The 16,163-nt window shown below is 51.9% G+C and overlaps 1 protein-coding gene across 5 annotated transcripts in view; it reads left to right on the top strand.

The window, feature by feature from the left end:
- The window catches only part of CUX2 (cut like homeobox 2), a 217,734-nt gene extending 201,571 nt beyond the window's left edge, over nt 1-16,163 (top strand). For all 5 annotated transcript variants that reach the window (XM_067539539.1, XM_067539542.1, XM_067539538.1 and 2 more), the window contains 6 exons: nt 2,599-3,356; nt 4,580-4,739; nt 8,728-8,997; nt 9,851-10,039; nt 10,933-11,206; nt 13,016-16,163. In XM_067539539.1, coding sequence (XP_067395640.1) covers nt 2,599-3,356; nt 4,580-4,739; nt 8,728-8,997; nt 9,851-10,039; nt 10,933-11,206; nt 13,016-13,844 — 2,480 coding nt within the window. In that variant the 3' untranslated portion in view covers nt 13,845-16,163. The remainder of the gene's footprint in view (nt 1-2,598; nt 3,357-4,579; nt 4,740-8,727; nt 8,998-9,850; nt 10,040-10,932; nt 11,207-13,015) is intronic.

Raw genomic sequence — 16,163 nt, 5'->3', positions numbered from 1 at the left:
ATGTACATTTCGTTGCTGTTATATGTGATCTTTCAAAAACTTCAGATCTAGCCTTTCTTCCCTGAAACAGATGATTAAATGAGAATGCACGAGGAATCATTAAACTATGTTCAGAGTCAATTACAAGAAGTGAAATACTTTCAAACAGGTAGTCTGCTGAGAAAGCAGAATCCCCAAGAATTAAATGACATGAGAATGGTGGAAAAACAGACAGGGAAAACAAACATGTTTGCATATTGGCCTCATCTTTAATGGAATTTATTTTTCAGAGGTAGAAATAGAACACTGACTGTATGTGTGTGTGGCAAGACATATACTCTTCTGGGCACTAGCGTCCAGACAAACTCTGATTTTGTGTGACTGCGACTTTCCAAATCAGTCCCAGTAGACCTGAAATTTTCCAACCTGGATGTGTGGCCAAAGATGATTATTAAGAAGGGTCAAGTAAAATCTCTTCACCTGAGTATGAGTTATGGGAGAATTTAAAAACAATGGACTAAAAACAAGGCTGCTACATATATTCGAACATCATAAATCATTTTCCATGGTGAAGATACAAGATGCCTCATGTGGCTAGGTGGGTTCCTGCCATATTCATCCAGGAATGCAGGAACCTGACTCCAGACACACGATACCCCCTTCACTGCCACGAGATGTGAACAGCCTGTCCAGATTGGGACAATTTACATGCTAACAAGGTTAAGCAGAGGCAATTTTTTTTAAGAGGCAAAGAAATTAAATGCCCAAAACTGGACTGCAGAGAGAAAATCCTAAAATGGGAATTGCCGGATCTAAGAGGCCAAAAGCAACATTCAAAATGAGAGAATTATTTGTATTGTGGCAGTGCCAGCAGGCTCCAGCTAAAATCATGGCTCCTTGTGCTAGGCTGTGTACAGACACGTAGTGAGAGTAGTCCTGGCCCCAAGGAGTTTACACCTAAATAGACAAAAACAAAAGCTGGGCGCAGAAAAGGAGGCAGTGACTTGCCCAAGAGACAGCAGGTCATAGTGGTCGAGTCGGCAATAGCGCCCAGCTGTCGTGATTCCCAGCTTTAGCTACTGGACGACAGCCGGTTTATCACACCTCCATCTGGAAACTGCTTAACTGCTCTTGTTTCAAGGAACCCTAAAGTGACGGTGAGAGATTAGAGAAGGAAGGTATTTTTCGCCAGGGGCATGCGCAGGAATTGAAATGTAGCTGCTTGCGGAGGGGCACATTAAACACACGCCCGCACATACATCGTACGCATGGACATAAACAGCAGCACACTCTCCGTTCCAAGGAAAATCCATGCGCCGTGGAGCCGTCTGACTAAATGTATGCAGCCCCGGGGCCAGAGGATTTCTGTGCCTCCGCCGATTATTGGGGGGGGGGGGGGGGGGGCTGTGCTCCAGCTCCCCCCGCCCCTTGTGCACTCCTCTGTTTTCCCCTCTATTTTTAGTTTGGTTACTTTGTGTTTAGTCAGTTTCACCATTTCCCATCTGGTCTGTCAGGGCCCCGTCCTGCAAACCCATCTGTCTGTCAGTTCTGGCACTGACAACATGCACAAACGTGTGCAGGATTGGTCGCTCTCCCCTGTTTCTGTGGGTCTTTCACTAGCCAACGAGAGCAAGGAAACGTATTTTAAAAACTAGGAAAATGAGATTGTGAAACCACACGTATTGGCAAGGGGACCTTGTAGGGGCAGATGTGGCACCTGAAACCGTGTTAACCTGACGGACTAGGTTTTAAGTTGGAGCTGCCCCTCCATCTTGGCCCTGCTGCATTGTATTCTGCTCCTGTCTTTGAAGTGAACGTGCGGCATAATGTATTGTGGTATTGCTGACTCTAACCCCATAGCCCTTAACAGAGATTCATTTAATTCTTCATGTGAATATTTGCATGGGTAGTCAGCTCCCCTCTGGGCTTTAGGGACAAGATTTTCCAAAGTGGCTAGTGGTTTTTGGTATCCAGTTTATGACACGTTACAGAGTCATTGCGTGAAGTTTCAGCCCCGTAGTTCCTAAAGCTGAAGCAAATGAGAATGGAGGGATCCAAAGGAAACGCTTTCCCTGTCCTTCGCCCGTGTAGTCGCAGGCTGTCGTTAGATTGCATTTGGCACAGTTACGTAACCCTGCAGTTTCACAGAGTTTACGCTACCTGCACAAATGCCGTGGCTTTGTTCCCTTTCAACTTTGGAACTCTGCAGAAAACACTGCGAAGGGCAAGCTCGCCATGATTTCTAGCGGTTTGTCCATTTAGGGTGCACAGATACATAAACAGCTTCCACTGGTATTGCAGCTGGGTTGGTCCCCGGATATTGGAGGGAGAGGGTAGGTGAGGTCGTCTTTTCTGCCTTTTATTGGACCAACTGCTTTGGGAAAGAGCCTAGAAGAGCCTCGGCACACTGGAAAGTTTCTCTTTCACCAACCAGTGGTCCAATAAAAGACATTGCCTTCCTCACCCCGGCTCACATGGGTTTATCAGCCCCTGATGTGCTGGCCAGGATGGCAGCCATCCCATCTCCTGTGCGTCCCCACACCGAGATGCCCGTTCCCCAGTGAGCTTCCATTTCCCTTTCCCTACCCCACTCATTCCTACGTTGTCTCCCATCCCCAGGTGAAACCAAGAACTCGGCCGCTCCCCAGGCAGTCACCAACGGCAACAGCAACTCGGAAGACGCCATTAAAAGCATCCTTGAGCAGGCCCGGCGGGAGATGCAGGCCCAGCAGCGGGCCCTGCTGGAGATCGAGTCCGGCAGCGGCAGCAGCAGGCCCCTCGCCACGCCGCCCGCGGAGCGCTCCACCTTGGCCGCCGTCAGCCAGAACATCGTCCAGGCCTACATCAAGCAGGAGGGGGGGACGCCGGGCGGCAGCTCCAGCTCCACGCAGACCCCCCTGCCGGTGCTGTCCCCAGCCGCTTTCGTGCAGAGCATCATCCGCAAGGTCAAGTCGGAGATCGGCGACGCCGGCTCCTACTTCGACCAGCACTGGGCGTCCGAGAGGAGCCTGCTGAGCCGCTCCTACACCTCCGTGTCGCCCTCCCTCTCCTCCTCCTCCAGCTACTCGAGCCTGGCCAACGGGCGGGCCTGGCCGCGGGGAGAGCCCACCGAGGAGGAGCTGGCTGCGGGCGAGGACGAGCCCCCCAAGCCAGTGGAGATGAAGTCCGAAGGGGCCAGCTTGGAGCCGCCGAGCGCCGGCCGCCTCTCCTATTACCCGGCGTACGTCCCGCGGACCCTCAAGCCGACCGTGCCCCCCCTGACCCCTGAGCAGTACGAGATGTATATGTACAGGGAGGTGGACACCTTGGAGCTGACCAGGCAGGTGAAGGAGAAACTGGCCAAGAACGGGGTCTGCCAGAGGATTTTCGGGGAAAAGGTACTGACCTGCCTAGGGCTGGCCACGCTCGGCTCCCCTCGGGTGTCCCAGCCCCTTCGGCTTCTCCCCCCACCGCCCCTGAGCTCTCCTCTGCGAGCAGCCCCCCGGGGAAGGATGTGCACCTCTCAGTCCAGTGGAGACCCCTTTCCCCCGGAATCAAGGGCGGGGGCGGCTGCCGGGGGTGAGGGGACGCTTGGGGCTCTCCCCCAGCTATTGGGGATGTTTGCCAACCCGCCCCCCGGGCTCAGCGCTGTTGAGGGGCAGGCGCGCCAAGCGCAACTCAGTCGACGGGTCTGGGGGCAGAGGAGGGCGGCGGGCTGGCTGGGAAGCGACAGGGAACGCAAACAAGTTTCTCTGGGAGGTGGGTAAAGTGGCCAAGTAAAAGCCCAGCCACAGCTTCCCCTCGGCTCCAAACGACAGGCCTCTGGCTGCCTCCTCTGCCCCCCTCCTGCCCCTGAGCTGTGCCCGGGGCTCACCTGTTCCCCCCTCTCCCGGGAGCTCCCCACTGCACCCTGAAGCTGCCTGGCAGAATGGCCAGAAGCACCCTTGGGTGGCCAGAAGGGCTTTGGGGCCTTTTCTGGCTGGAGTTCGGTCCTTTCTCCCCCATGCTCTGAGACTTGTGGCACTGGCTCTGGGGGGTGCCGGGCACATCTGCGCCCAGCGGGTCTCTCCGCCCTGCCTGCACATGGGCCAGAGAAGCCCCACAGCCGCCTGGGAGAATGCTTCCCCGGAACAGGAGTCCCTATGAAACACGCAGACACTGCAGAGCCCAGTGTAGGAGACATGTTGGCAATGGGAGGGGTTTGCCCCTTTGCCACCATTTAGAGCAGCCCTGGGGGCTGACTCTGTTAGGCCGGCGTGAAGCAATCAGGAGGGCACAAAGACGGCATCGCGCCGTCTTCCCCCAGGGCAGGGAGCTCACAGCACAGACTTTCAACCGGGGGCAGGGCATGACGAGGAGATGCTGTGAGCATCAGGAGAGTCTCCAGCCTCCATATTTTGGATGTCCAGTGGCTCGAAATCTCCCCCTTACCACTAGATTGAGCTGAGGGGAACGTGTGGGAAGAAGCAGTAAAGATTCCTAGATCCTCTAGTCTGACCTCCTGGTATTGCAGGCCATTATTTCACCCAGCTACCCCTCTCCTGAGCCCAGTAACGTGTGTTTGACTAACCCATCTTCCTGAACGTGTCGCCCAACCTCACCCCTGTGACGCCTGCTCTAGGTGCTGGGCTTGTCTCAAGGAAGCGTGAGTGACATGCTGTCCAGGCCCAAACCATGGAGCAAGCTGACCCAGAAAGGCCGGGAACCTTTTATCAGGATGCAGTTATGGCTCACTGATCAGCTTGGCCAGGGGATCAGCCAGCAACCAAACCCGCCACAGGGTAAGTTCATGCGGCTCTTTGTCCGACAGCTGCACTGTCCACCTGGAATATTGTACGTCGTGATGAGCCAAAGCCAGACCTGGGTTCCAGGTTCCAACTTGGCCAGAGATTGGAGATGTTCAGAGGATTTGGTCTAGACTAACCAGCAATACTCCTCTGATCCATTGGTTTGATCCCACTGATAAGCCAATCGATGGGGCAATCCACCTGGTAGATCTGTCCATCAATGTAATCCTTGATACTTGTATCAACCAGAAGCCCTGGAACTTCCAGCATTGCAAAGACAGAGCCTCTTTTCAACCTGGAAACCTCAGTTACTTTCCTGCTCTCCTCTTTAACCGAACCTAGAAGAAGGAGCAAACCCACAGGGATGACGTCGGCACTTCCCATTCTGGTAAATAGCTCTGCGGCTCTCTCTTTGGAATGCGTTGCAGACGGCCGAGCGCAGTGGAGAGCTGGCCTCAAGGCGCTAACCAAAATACAAATGATCCCCTATAGCGGAAGTGCCAAAATACTACAGCTGGGGACATTTTTCAGCTGAAACCTCTTTTCATCGAAAAAATGCAGAGTCAGCAACACCAAAACCGTTCGCAAATTCATGTCATTTTCGCCAAATTGATTCCGCAAACATCAAAACGTTTCATTTCCACGTTTTCTAAACAAAATGTTTTATTACATTTGAAATGACTTTTTGTTTTGAAATTTCTGTTTGTAAAATTCAGAACATTTTAAAACGGTCAAAATTGAAACAAAACGCTTCATTCAACTTGAAATGTTTTTCAGATCTTCGATTTGCAGCATTTTTTAGTTTTTACTGACACAAAACATGCTTTTTTCGACTTTTTGAAATTGCCAATGAAGTGAAAAGTCGGTTCTGTACAAAACACCCTGGCAGAGACCAGTTTCACAATATTGCCTCCTGCCTGGAAGCCAGAAGTGCTGTACGCTTCATAAACCAGCATGTGCTTAAGAAACTTCCACCCTAATTTATAGCAGGATCGTTAGGAAGAGGGCCCAGCAAACATCTGAATATTTTTGGTACTTGTGCCTATGGAGATTTGACAGCCGCCACTTACAGGTCTTCAGCAGTGTTTGAACCTGAGATCTATAGCAGCACAGCACAGATCTGTGACGCTTGAGCTAAAAGAGAAGTTCCATTTAGGGCTGCCCGTTTGGGTTGGATGTATTCCTGGAGGTTTCGTCGCATGACATGCTCTTTAGTTTAAGATGAGTCTTTAATTCCTGGAGACTCCAGGACAATCCTAGAGGGTTGGCGACCCTAGTAGGCTGTTATTCTCTCTATGGCACAGCCACTCAGAGGGATGCACCCTCTGTGTACAAACATATTACAGACATATATGCACACACGACTCCTGGAGAGTTGCATGCACGTATCTCAGAGCAAAATGCAGCCCTCGATGCAGATGCAAGGCCCCGGGGTCTCTCTCAAGGTGTGCTGCCACAAGCCTCATCCGGCTGGATGGACTCCCATTGCCTTCACTGGGCTCTCACATCCTGGATCAGGTGTCAAAGCTTGTTTAAATGAAGAACGCAAATGTAGCCGGTGAGCACCAGACACTACAAGGGCAAATGGCAACTTGCATTAGCAAAGTGGTGTGCGCGATGGCCAGTCAGTCCTTTGTCCCGTCTCTGAGCCGCTCATCACAAATATCGCAGGCGCTCTCTGTACTGACCTCCTTTGAATTCTAAAACACGGGAGGAACTTTTGTTGTTTATTCTATAAAACTCAACCTCCCCCACCACCTCCCACCCCCACACGTTCCCTTCCCCCTGCCATGCTGCCTTCTAATTTGAATGCTACATCTCCAGGTTAAAACTCATGTCCCCTCCCCCAAACACACACACACACACACACACACACACACACACACGTGCTGTCATCTTTTGAAAAGGATGCTTCATACATCTTTCCAGAGCCGTTGTTCTGACATACCCGACTCATTTCCAACCTCCTTAATTAGTATGTTAGACAAGACCAGGTTGTTAGACAGAGCCTTCAAATGTTGTTTTGTCAGAAATTGGTTTCGAAAGTCATCTAGTAAAAAAAACCCACCACCAACAACAACAACAAAATCCTTTGGCTGTGTGCCTGGAACCGAGAAGGAACTGGGGGGTTTTTCATGTTAATGTTGTGTTTTCTCTTCTTAATTATTTCCACCACCAAAGGATCTGTATAAAAGATTTTGCCTTATTTCGCCCCCCAGTTTCAAAAAGAAGAGACACATGGCATTTCTCTCCCCCCCCCCAGCTGCTTTCCAACCTGTGCGTGTCACAAACAACCGATCACCACAATAAATAACATGAAAATTATTTTATTTTTCATTGATTTTCTTTAACACCCCCCCACCAAACTGAAGGCAACATACAAGCTGGCGATTTACTGCAGAAAGGGATTCTCTGTCAACTCCTGTTTGCCCCAGATGATCTCAAACTTGACTGGAATTGACAGTTGTTAAGAAAAGGGGAAGGACATGGAGAGACAGCGTTCCACGAGATTAGTCTGCGCGGCTGACAGATTTGTAAAGAGGATTTTGTTATCAATAAACCCATTCAAAATAATATTTCAATTGCACTGAAATGTCTCATCCTGTAACATACCGAGGCAGAGAGACACTGGAGATCTAGAGGGGAGGGGGATCTGGGGGCTGCAGCCAGGGTCGAGCGAATATTACATTCACTGTCACACACCACAGCTTAGGAGCTGTATATGAATCGTTCCGCTTGATGCTCACACGCAGACTTTCACTGATCATGTGTGTAGGTACCACCGGGGCCAGGTTAACACCATCCCGTGTCCTAGGCCCACATGGGGGCCTCACACAGCCCCCAGCCAAGCAGAGGACTGCTGGCCGTGGCCCTAACTGTGACGAGATAGGCGACATCCTCCCCAAGTCTCTTCTGCTCTGGTGCCGACTGTGGGGCCAGATGGCTGCTTATCTGGCTGCGATGGCTGCTGCTGCAACCTCTGGTTCAGGCTGCCTACAGACTCAGGCAGACGTTGCTGCAACGGTTACATTTGATCCACCTTTTCAAGCTTTTCCTCAGCCGGGAGGGCTGGAGACATAGAGGTTATTAAAAAGAAATTGTAGATTCTGCTGCCATCCTAGAACGCTGGGATCCAGGGCTTGGGGATGGGCCCTACTGCTGTATTTTTGTCCACAAATCTGTAGGTATCTCGTGTGCCGCAATCAAACCCTCATGTTTGTCAGGAACATTTGGGTGACTAAGGCTCAGTCTGACCCTGGGGTCTCACGTGTGGCTGACTAGGAGACAGCAGCCAAGCGCAATTGACTAGATCATGTTTGTAAATCAAAGCCTCGGTTTGGCAGCTAAAAATAAGCCAGCAGCAGGAAGTGGTGCTGGTGAGTCAACAGGCTGTCCTCTTCCCACTGAGTCAGGGCTGAACCCTGTGCCCCAGCCCAGTGCTAGGGGTTACTGTGCTGCTGAGGAGAGCTGGGTTTCTGACCTCCTGACCATTTGTGACTAATCCAATTCCTATAGCACTTTTTGCAAGAATCAGTGTGTTAACCCTGCTGCCCCAGCCAAATTTCACCCTGTGTCCTTTCATCCTGCCTCCCTAAACACCCCCCTACAGTTTGAATGGGAGATGATATTTTCTTCTCTCTGTTGCAAAGTGTTACTGTGTGCTGTTATATAGTTGCTGTGCTTTGCCCCAGAGGTGGCTGCATTTCAGTGATGCGTGAAATGATCCCTGGATATAGTTTGCCTGGGATCCTTCAGTATGAAAGAGGCTTTGTAAATGGAACTGGGATATTATCAATGGCTAGTTAGATTTAAAGGCTCATTCAAAAGCCTCTGTCCCACACAGGGCTAACTAGCAGCCAGGAAACTAGCCAGACTTCCCAGGTTAAGGTTAAAACGCCAGGGGCGAACCGTACAGCTAGGAGGAGGAGAGGAGTGTCTGAATGGCAACAATAATGCCTTCTGTCTCCCTGGTGTTTAACAGCCAGTCCTGGGGAGACCCAGCCTTCCCCCTCCCCACCACCCAGCCCTTTGGAGCAAGATAAAAGCCCCCCGGAGCCACTCACTCTAACTCTGGAGAGCAGCAAAGAAAATCAGCAACCAGAGAGCAGGTCGGCTTCGTCGCTGAGTGGAAAGATGTATCCGAACAGCCAAGCACCCGTGGGCATCCAGGAAATCGTCGCCATGTCGCCCGAGCTCGATACGTACTCCATCACCAAGAAGGTCAAAGAGGTGTTAACGGACAACAATCTAGGTGCTGATTTTCAGATGCCTCTTGGCTAGCCATGAGCACCGCAGGATAGCATGTGCTTAGCTGCAGAGATGGGCTAGGCTGGGTGGGGCTCCGGGGTTTCAGTCCAGCCTATACCAGGGAGAAGGGTCAGGCACCTGGTTTGGATGCAGAACCAGATCCGGGGGGCTCCTTTGTGGAGCACTGGTTTGGGCCTCTCGCCAGGTGGAGCCGTACCTGCGCTAATGCCGATTGCACCCGAAGCATGTGCCTTAGGTCTCAGGTGGGGTCGTACATGGGGTAGCTAGCCCCCCACCACCCCGCCCCTCGCTGCTCACGCGGCTGCAGCTGCATGGGTAACTTTAGCACGCTTGTTTGATGAGACCTAGCCCGGGCCTGTCTGCACAAGCTGGAAATTACACCTCCCTCTCTGGCGTAGACATCCCCAGGGTGTCAGACACCTAGGCAGGCCAGGCAAGGAGAAGCCCCCAGTAGAAAGGAAGCTGAGCATGCCTGGCGACTGACTGATTTAGCCACGGCACCGTATGCTGTTCATTGCTTCCTTCCTGAGAGAAGCAGCTTCTTAGCAACAACAGAGGGGCCAGATTCCCCATTAGGACGGGGCCCGCCCCTGCTCCACTGACACCAACGGGGACTTTGCTGTTGGCTTGAATGATCAGGGACAGCTTCATAGCAGGTAGCAGCAGCCCACTGAGCCCAGCTGTGACTTTGCTGGCGAACATCCCAGCCGGGATACAGGACTCTGTGCTTAGGTCCAGCCCCACCTGCGTCCCGGGCACCTGCGGTTCCGAGTCTGACCCGCGCGTGCGTTTCGTTGGCTGCGTCTGGTGTAATCCCCCTCTGCTTCCTCTGCCAGGCCAGCGGCTCTTTGGGGAGAGCATCCTGGGCCTGACGCAGGGCTCGGTGTCCGACCTCCTCTCCAGACCCAAGCCATGGCACAAGCTGAGCCTGAAGGGCAGGGAGCCCTTCGTCCGCATGCAGCTCTGGCTCCACGACCCACACAACGTGGACAAGCTCCGCGACATGAAGAAACTGGAGAAGAAAGGTGAGTGTCGACGCCCCCCTCCCCCCGCCCGAGCTCACTGCAGCGCCAGGGGGCACAGAGCCAGGGGCTGGATTCTGAGCTGTGTAAATCCGGAGTCACTCCCTGGACACCACCCTGGGTTGACACTGCTGTGCACCAGATTCAGCCTGTGGGCTGACCTTTACCGATGGCAATTCACTGTAGTTGAGTGGGGTCTGATTCTGCTCTCGCACAGGCTTAAATCAGGAATGTCCCTGCTGAAATCAGTGGAGTTACCCCAGTGTAAACCTGGGGGCAAAGCAGATCAGACTCATGCTCCCGCCCTCTGCTGCCCAGTGTCAACAGTTCAGACCAGCCGGCATTACAGCTAGCAGCCTGCTGAAAATGAACTGGGATTTGTGAGTTTACACGTTACAATCTGATGACTTATAAACGACCTAGCTATGGAGAAAAACAGCTCCAGGCAGCGTTACTGAATGGTGGCGAGGGGCTGACTGCTTTGTTCCGGGCACTTGAATAGGGGTAAACTCCATGTCTGGGACACAAAATGTTCCCTTCCCCCAACGTTGTACAATGTGCTGTTGCTGGTGGACTGACCGGCCCACCCTAGAGGTGGCTGCATTTCACTGGTGCAGGATGTGTTCGGTGGTTCTGGGCTCTGACAGCCTTCACGGTTGGCAGATGCCTGATATGTGGAGAGGCGTCACGATTAACTAGTGAATGTAGCTTGCCAATCTCGGAAGCATGCCTTTGCCTTATCAGGGTATGTTACACAGCTTCAGAGGTTTGGGTTGGCTGGTTCAACGGTCCTTGCCTCTTGGTTGCGACGTTTCCCGAGTGCAGAGGCAGGCCGGAGGGGTGCTGGCAGCACGGGGCATCTCATGGACGGGCTGGATCTTCCCCTCTCCCTTTAGCTTATCTGAAGCGGCGCTACGGGCTGATCAGCGCTAGCTCCGACAGCGAGTCTCCCAACACCCACTCCGAGTGCACCAGCCCCAGCCTGCAGCCCCAGGACCTCAGCCTGCTCCAGATCAAAAAGCCCCGGGTCGTGCTAGCCCCCGAGGAGAAGGAGGCCCTGAAGAAGGCCTACCAGCTGGAGCCGTACCCGTCCCAACAGACCATCGAGCTGCTGTCCTTCCAGCTGAACCTCAAGACCAACACGGTCATCAACTGGTTCCATAACTACAGGTCGGGAGGGGCCGTCTCCATGTCTGCGGGGAGGGGGTGGGGACCCCGGAGGAAGGTCCGTGCGCTGCGGTTCAGAGACACAAACCAGGTTCTCCCTTGATCCCTGGCCCGCGGGTGGGGGCACTGGGATGTCAGCGGGCGTAGACGCCACGTGTCACGCAGCCGCAGTGAGCAAAACCCGACTCCCATGGGCCGAACGAACCCGAGCGAGGGTGTCCGGGTGCAGGGCACGGTGGGTTCCGGAAGTCGCCGCCCTCTGTGGCAGGACCTCGGCGCTCATCGCCCGCACCTTCGTGGTTCCTGGGGGTCTGCAGCCAGGCTGGCCCAGAGAGGCGCACGCAGCCACGGCTCCAAGAGAGGAGCGGGCGGCCCACGTCCGTCAAAACGGGGGGTCGGTTCTGAAAGCTCAGGACGGCGCGTTCAGTGTCAGCACTGATAACCTGCGCTGCTCGCTTCCGCAGCCCCCTGCCCCGGCTCCCGTGCAAACACCGCTGCTGTTGCAGAACTGAATGGGGCAGGATCTGTGCAGATTCAAATGCTGCACCCGGCTCTGTCCAGCGGCTGTTAGCAAGCAGACAGGGCTGGTCGGGAGGCCAGAGCTCTGAGCCAGCCCATCTCTAACAGCCTGCCGTCCTACGTCCACCAGGCTGTTTTCCCTCAGCGACTAGCATGGGCCCCCCTGCACTGGCAGAATAGCAAGGGCCAGCACCAGATCCCTGTCTCCTGCGAGTCTCCAGGAACCATCCCCCCTTGCTCCTGCTCGTCACAGCCAGAGGTGTGCAGCGCTGGGGTGGGGGAGGAGGCGAAGGGACTCGCTGGGAATGGCTGGAGACATTATACTTGAGTCAGATGCAATGGCTCTTCAAAAGGGTTCCTTTGAGTTTTTCTCACCCCAGCTCCCAGGACCTGGGCTACCCCCAGGTTCTGTATCATGGTAACAGTATCAGACTGAAACCCACGTGTAGCTAAAGTCGGACCCGGGCACAGTTATGCTGGTATATCTGACCCTGGACAGTTCATTTCACCTCACTCTGCCTTAGATCTCCCCAGGGTAAAGGAATAGGAGGTTACTGCTAGAACTGCTCAGCATCGCTCGCACTACGGTGTTTAGTTGAAGAATGCTTTCTTTTCCCCCAAAAAATGAAACTGTTGGTGAAAATTTGTCAAAAATTTTTTGGCTTTTTGCAACATTTTCCACAATATTTTTTCCTCAAAATCGCTGTGGAAGTGTTTCGTGTCGGTGTCAGTCAGAGAAATGGCTAGGAAGCGGTTCCCATGAAAATGTCAGATAAAAAACACCTGTGGAAAATAATTGCAGCCAGGTGTGGGGGGGTCCCGTTGGAAGCCTGCGAGACGGAAACAAGTGGGAAAGTTTGGAAAACTGTTGACCGATCATTTTCCTGTGTTTCAGCCTGTTCTAAGGTCAACGGCCCATGGGAGTTGTGAGCCTGGCACGCTCGAAATGCAACAGCTGCACAGCTTTGCCTCTTTAGCGCTGTGGTGTAGACGCTCGCTACAGAGGGGGGAGTCATGGTGGTAAATTCACCTCCCCAAGAGGCAGTAGCTAGGTGGATAGAAGAATTCTTCCTAGTTCTGTCTACACTGGGGCTTAGGTCGGCTTAACTAAGTTGCTAAATCAGCCTGACATTCTAGTGTGGACCAGCCTTAGGAATGTAGCAGCCTGGCCCCTGGATGGGAAAAGGGATTCAGAGGTGATGACGCCCTCCCCTCCCCGACTCTGAGATCCTCAGCTGGAACGCTAATAGTGCACAGCCCTGCTGTTACAGCCCTCTTGTGCTTGTCTCACAGGTCCCGGATGCGGCGGGAAATGCTGGTGGAAGGGTCCCAAGATAATGACACAGACCTGGAGCCGAGCAGCTGTGGGGGCGGCACGCCTGGCGGCCCCTCTCACAGGGTCCCCAACCCGCTGAGCCCTGATTCGGAAGGGGAGGACAGGAAGCCCGTCTTCAGAGACATGAAGCACAGGGGGCCGAGCGAGACCCTGGTCAGGGTCAAGCAGGAGGAGGTGGAGGCGGGGCAGAAGGGCAACGGTTACAATCGCCGGGACTCTTGCAGCCTGGATGGGGAGACGGAGCACGTGGCGGCCTCCAGCCAGCACCCCAGACTTCTCAAAGAAGAGCAGGTAGATGCGGTATGCACGGAGGCTGTTCAGGATGCTCCCCGAAGCACTGCCAGCTTCACGAAAAGCAGCGCTTTGTACAGCAAAGCGCACGCAACTGGGACGCCCGACTGCTCTGCCCTGCGCACACCCCAGGAATCAGAAGGTGGCGAGCGGCTGCACCCTGACCCCATTAGCTTTAAATCCGCCTCAGAGTCCTCCCGCTGCAGCCTAGAGGTCTCTCTGAACTCGCCCTCGGCTGCCTCCTCTCCGGGCCTCATGATGTCCGTCTCGCCAGTTCCGTCCTCCTCTGCTCCCATCTCTCCGTCACTGCCAAACACCGCCTCCGCCAAGGTGCAGAATTCAAGTCCTGCCGCAGACACGGGCTCTCTGCAGCACAGCGCCAGGCTGAATACAAACATCCAGCGGAGGCACGAGAAAATGGCCAACCTCAACAACATCATCCACAGGCTAGAAAAGGCAGCCAACAGGGAGGAATTCCTGGAGTGGGAATTCTGAACGGCTGGGCAGCGGCCTGCGTAGCAGTGATCTGATAGGTTGTTTTCCTTGGTGACAATTATAAACTTTCTGGAAGACGTTGATGGGACAGGGAGCCCTACTGGAGTATATATATAAATATACATATATTTTGTTAATTTCGTCACATGCTGTGGACAAAAGAAAAACCCATTTGGTTAATAGAAAGAGAAGGAAAAACAGCACGTTGCTTCTGAATCTTCACACCTGACGAAAGGGGACAAATAAAATAAACCCTGATCTTTGTTTTAAATGTGAAAACCTGGGAACACTTTTAGAAAAAAAAATATTTATAGACCTCTTTTAGATATTTTAATAAAAGGATACTTTGGAATTTATTAACAGCGTGAGCTGCTTTGATATTAAAGATAGCTATAAAATCAAGATGATGTAGCAGTTGTGTCATTAAATGTACACTGAAGTCTTGTAGTTTGCCACTGGAAGAGATTAAAAAAAAAAAGACTTATTGATCAAAGCCATCGAGAAGCACTATGAGACTGACCAAATTTAATAAACTTTTGGATAGCGGTTTTTCCACATTTGTCTGAAAGACACTGCATTGCTACTACCCTTTCCAGAGACTGTTCAAGTCCGTGAAGACTCTAAATTGAAAACCTTGATGCCATCAAGTATGTATTTAGTTCTGGTGGTATGTTTTGAACCCTTTGTAACACAGAACGTTACGTGCAGTTGTATATGTTGTAGAAAATGTCTGCAATAGCCTTCCTGAACAAGATGTAGCATGGTACATAACCAATTCCTTCCACTTCCTCTAGTTAGTAACCCGTGATAAACCGAAACGAACAAAACAATTTCAGCTGTTGGTGACAAAACTTTCTGTCCATTTAAAAAACAAGAAATGAAATAACCCACATCTCTGATTTTGGAAGGGAAAAGGAAAAGATCCACAGGTGCAAAATGTCTTTGCCATATCTGGTTTGATGGTAACATGTTCATGATGCTCCATGACATCACAAGATATTTTTATGCAGGAGCATCAACCTCCTTCTGTGAGTGACCGTCAGTCAGCAGGACAGCGTAACGCTGAGCTTTCCACCTTTGAATGCCAGTGTTTGGGGACAAGCACTCAAAAAAATACAAACCACTGGCCCACATCTGGAATCTGAATGTTTGTTTGTTTTGTTTTTACCTTAGTCAGCTCCAGTTTTTGAGGCAGAAGCACCTTTTTCTTGCTAGATTTTGGGCTCTGGAAAGAGCACCAAGGAATGAGGATTATCCTCTAGGTTTGAATCCGTCAACAATAAATGGCTTTCTTTAAACGTCACGGCTTCTGCGTGTCAGATAGGCCCTGATTTAGCAAAGCACTTTTAAGCACATGCTTGGATTTCAGTGAGGCTTGAGCACACGTGTGAAGTTAAATGTCGGTGTTTTGCTGAACTGCGGCCTCCGGGCCTGATCCAGAGCTCCCTGCAGAACACGGGAGTCCTTCCATTGATTTCAGTGGGCTTTGGATCAGGCCTTAGCAGAAACAGTTGCACATGTATCACCATGCCATTGAATTTGCCCCTTCCATGCATTTTTTCCCATCCTCGCAGCTAAAGACTTGAATAAACTAAGCTCTATCTTACTTCATGCCGGTGATCAAGCCTTGGCTGACTCGATGCCTTTAAAAGAAGAATGATTTCAATGAATCGTGTTGCTCTGTTCTGTGGTGGGTGTGGGGGGTTATCGGCATTTTGCAAGGACCAGAAGGCAGCATGCAAAGACATACCCATTCCCTCCGTCCACAGACTCAGCCATCATCTGGTTAAAAATCTCCGCACCAAATGGCAGCTGAAGGGTCAGGCGCACGCACCTATTGGGCAGCGAGGCGATGCATGGAATAGTTTTCCACTGTATACATTTTTATCAGAAGAAAAGGTATTTTTATATGCTGGTGGTAGTTAATGACCAATTTTAAAAGCAAATCCATTTGACTCTGGGAAGGCAAGGATCCTGTCTGCCGTAGCCCTGCCTGAACAAGTGAGAGCTTGTCTAATGTAACGATTTGTGCTGTTTCAAACACCAACATGCCACAGGCGGCCTAGGCATACCCATTGACTGCTGTTCTTAGTGTGCTAGTTGTTAGCTTTAGTGGAACGGGATTTGATGAAGCACTTAGTCTAGTCTCTCGAACACCGAAATCCTGTTGTACTAAAAGCTAGTGGGACGTGTTGATCACTTTTTGTTAGGCTCACGTACTGTACTTCAAAAGTTTCTATGAGATTGATGAACTTTGTTAAAAATTTTAAAAGGAAGAAGCGCTGTAAAGAGCCACTAAATACAGACGTTGTATAATAA

Source organism: Emydura macquarii, unplaced genomic scaffold, assembly GCF_026122565.2.
Source record: "Emydura macquarii macquarii isolate MOO-44397 ecotype Brisbane River unplaced genomic scaffold, CSIRO-AGI_Emac_v2 contig_554, whole genome shotgun sequence".
Taxonomy (NCBI): Eukaryota; Metazoa; Chordata; order Testudines; family Chelidae; genus Emydura; species Emydura macquarii.
The sequence above is the reverse complement of the archived record's forward strand: the minus strand, read 5'-3'. Positions and strand labels throughout refer to the sequence as shown.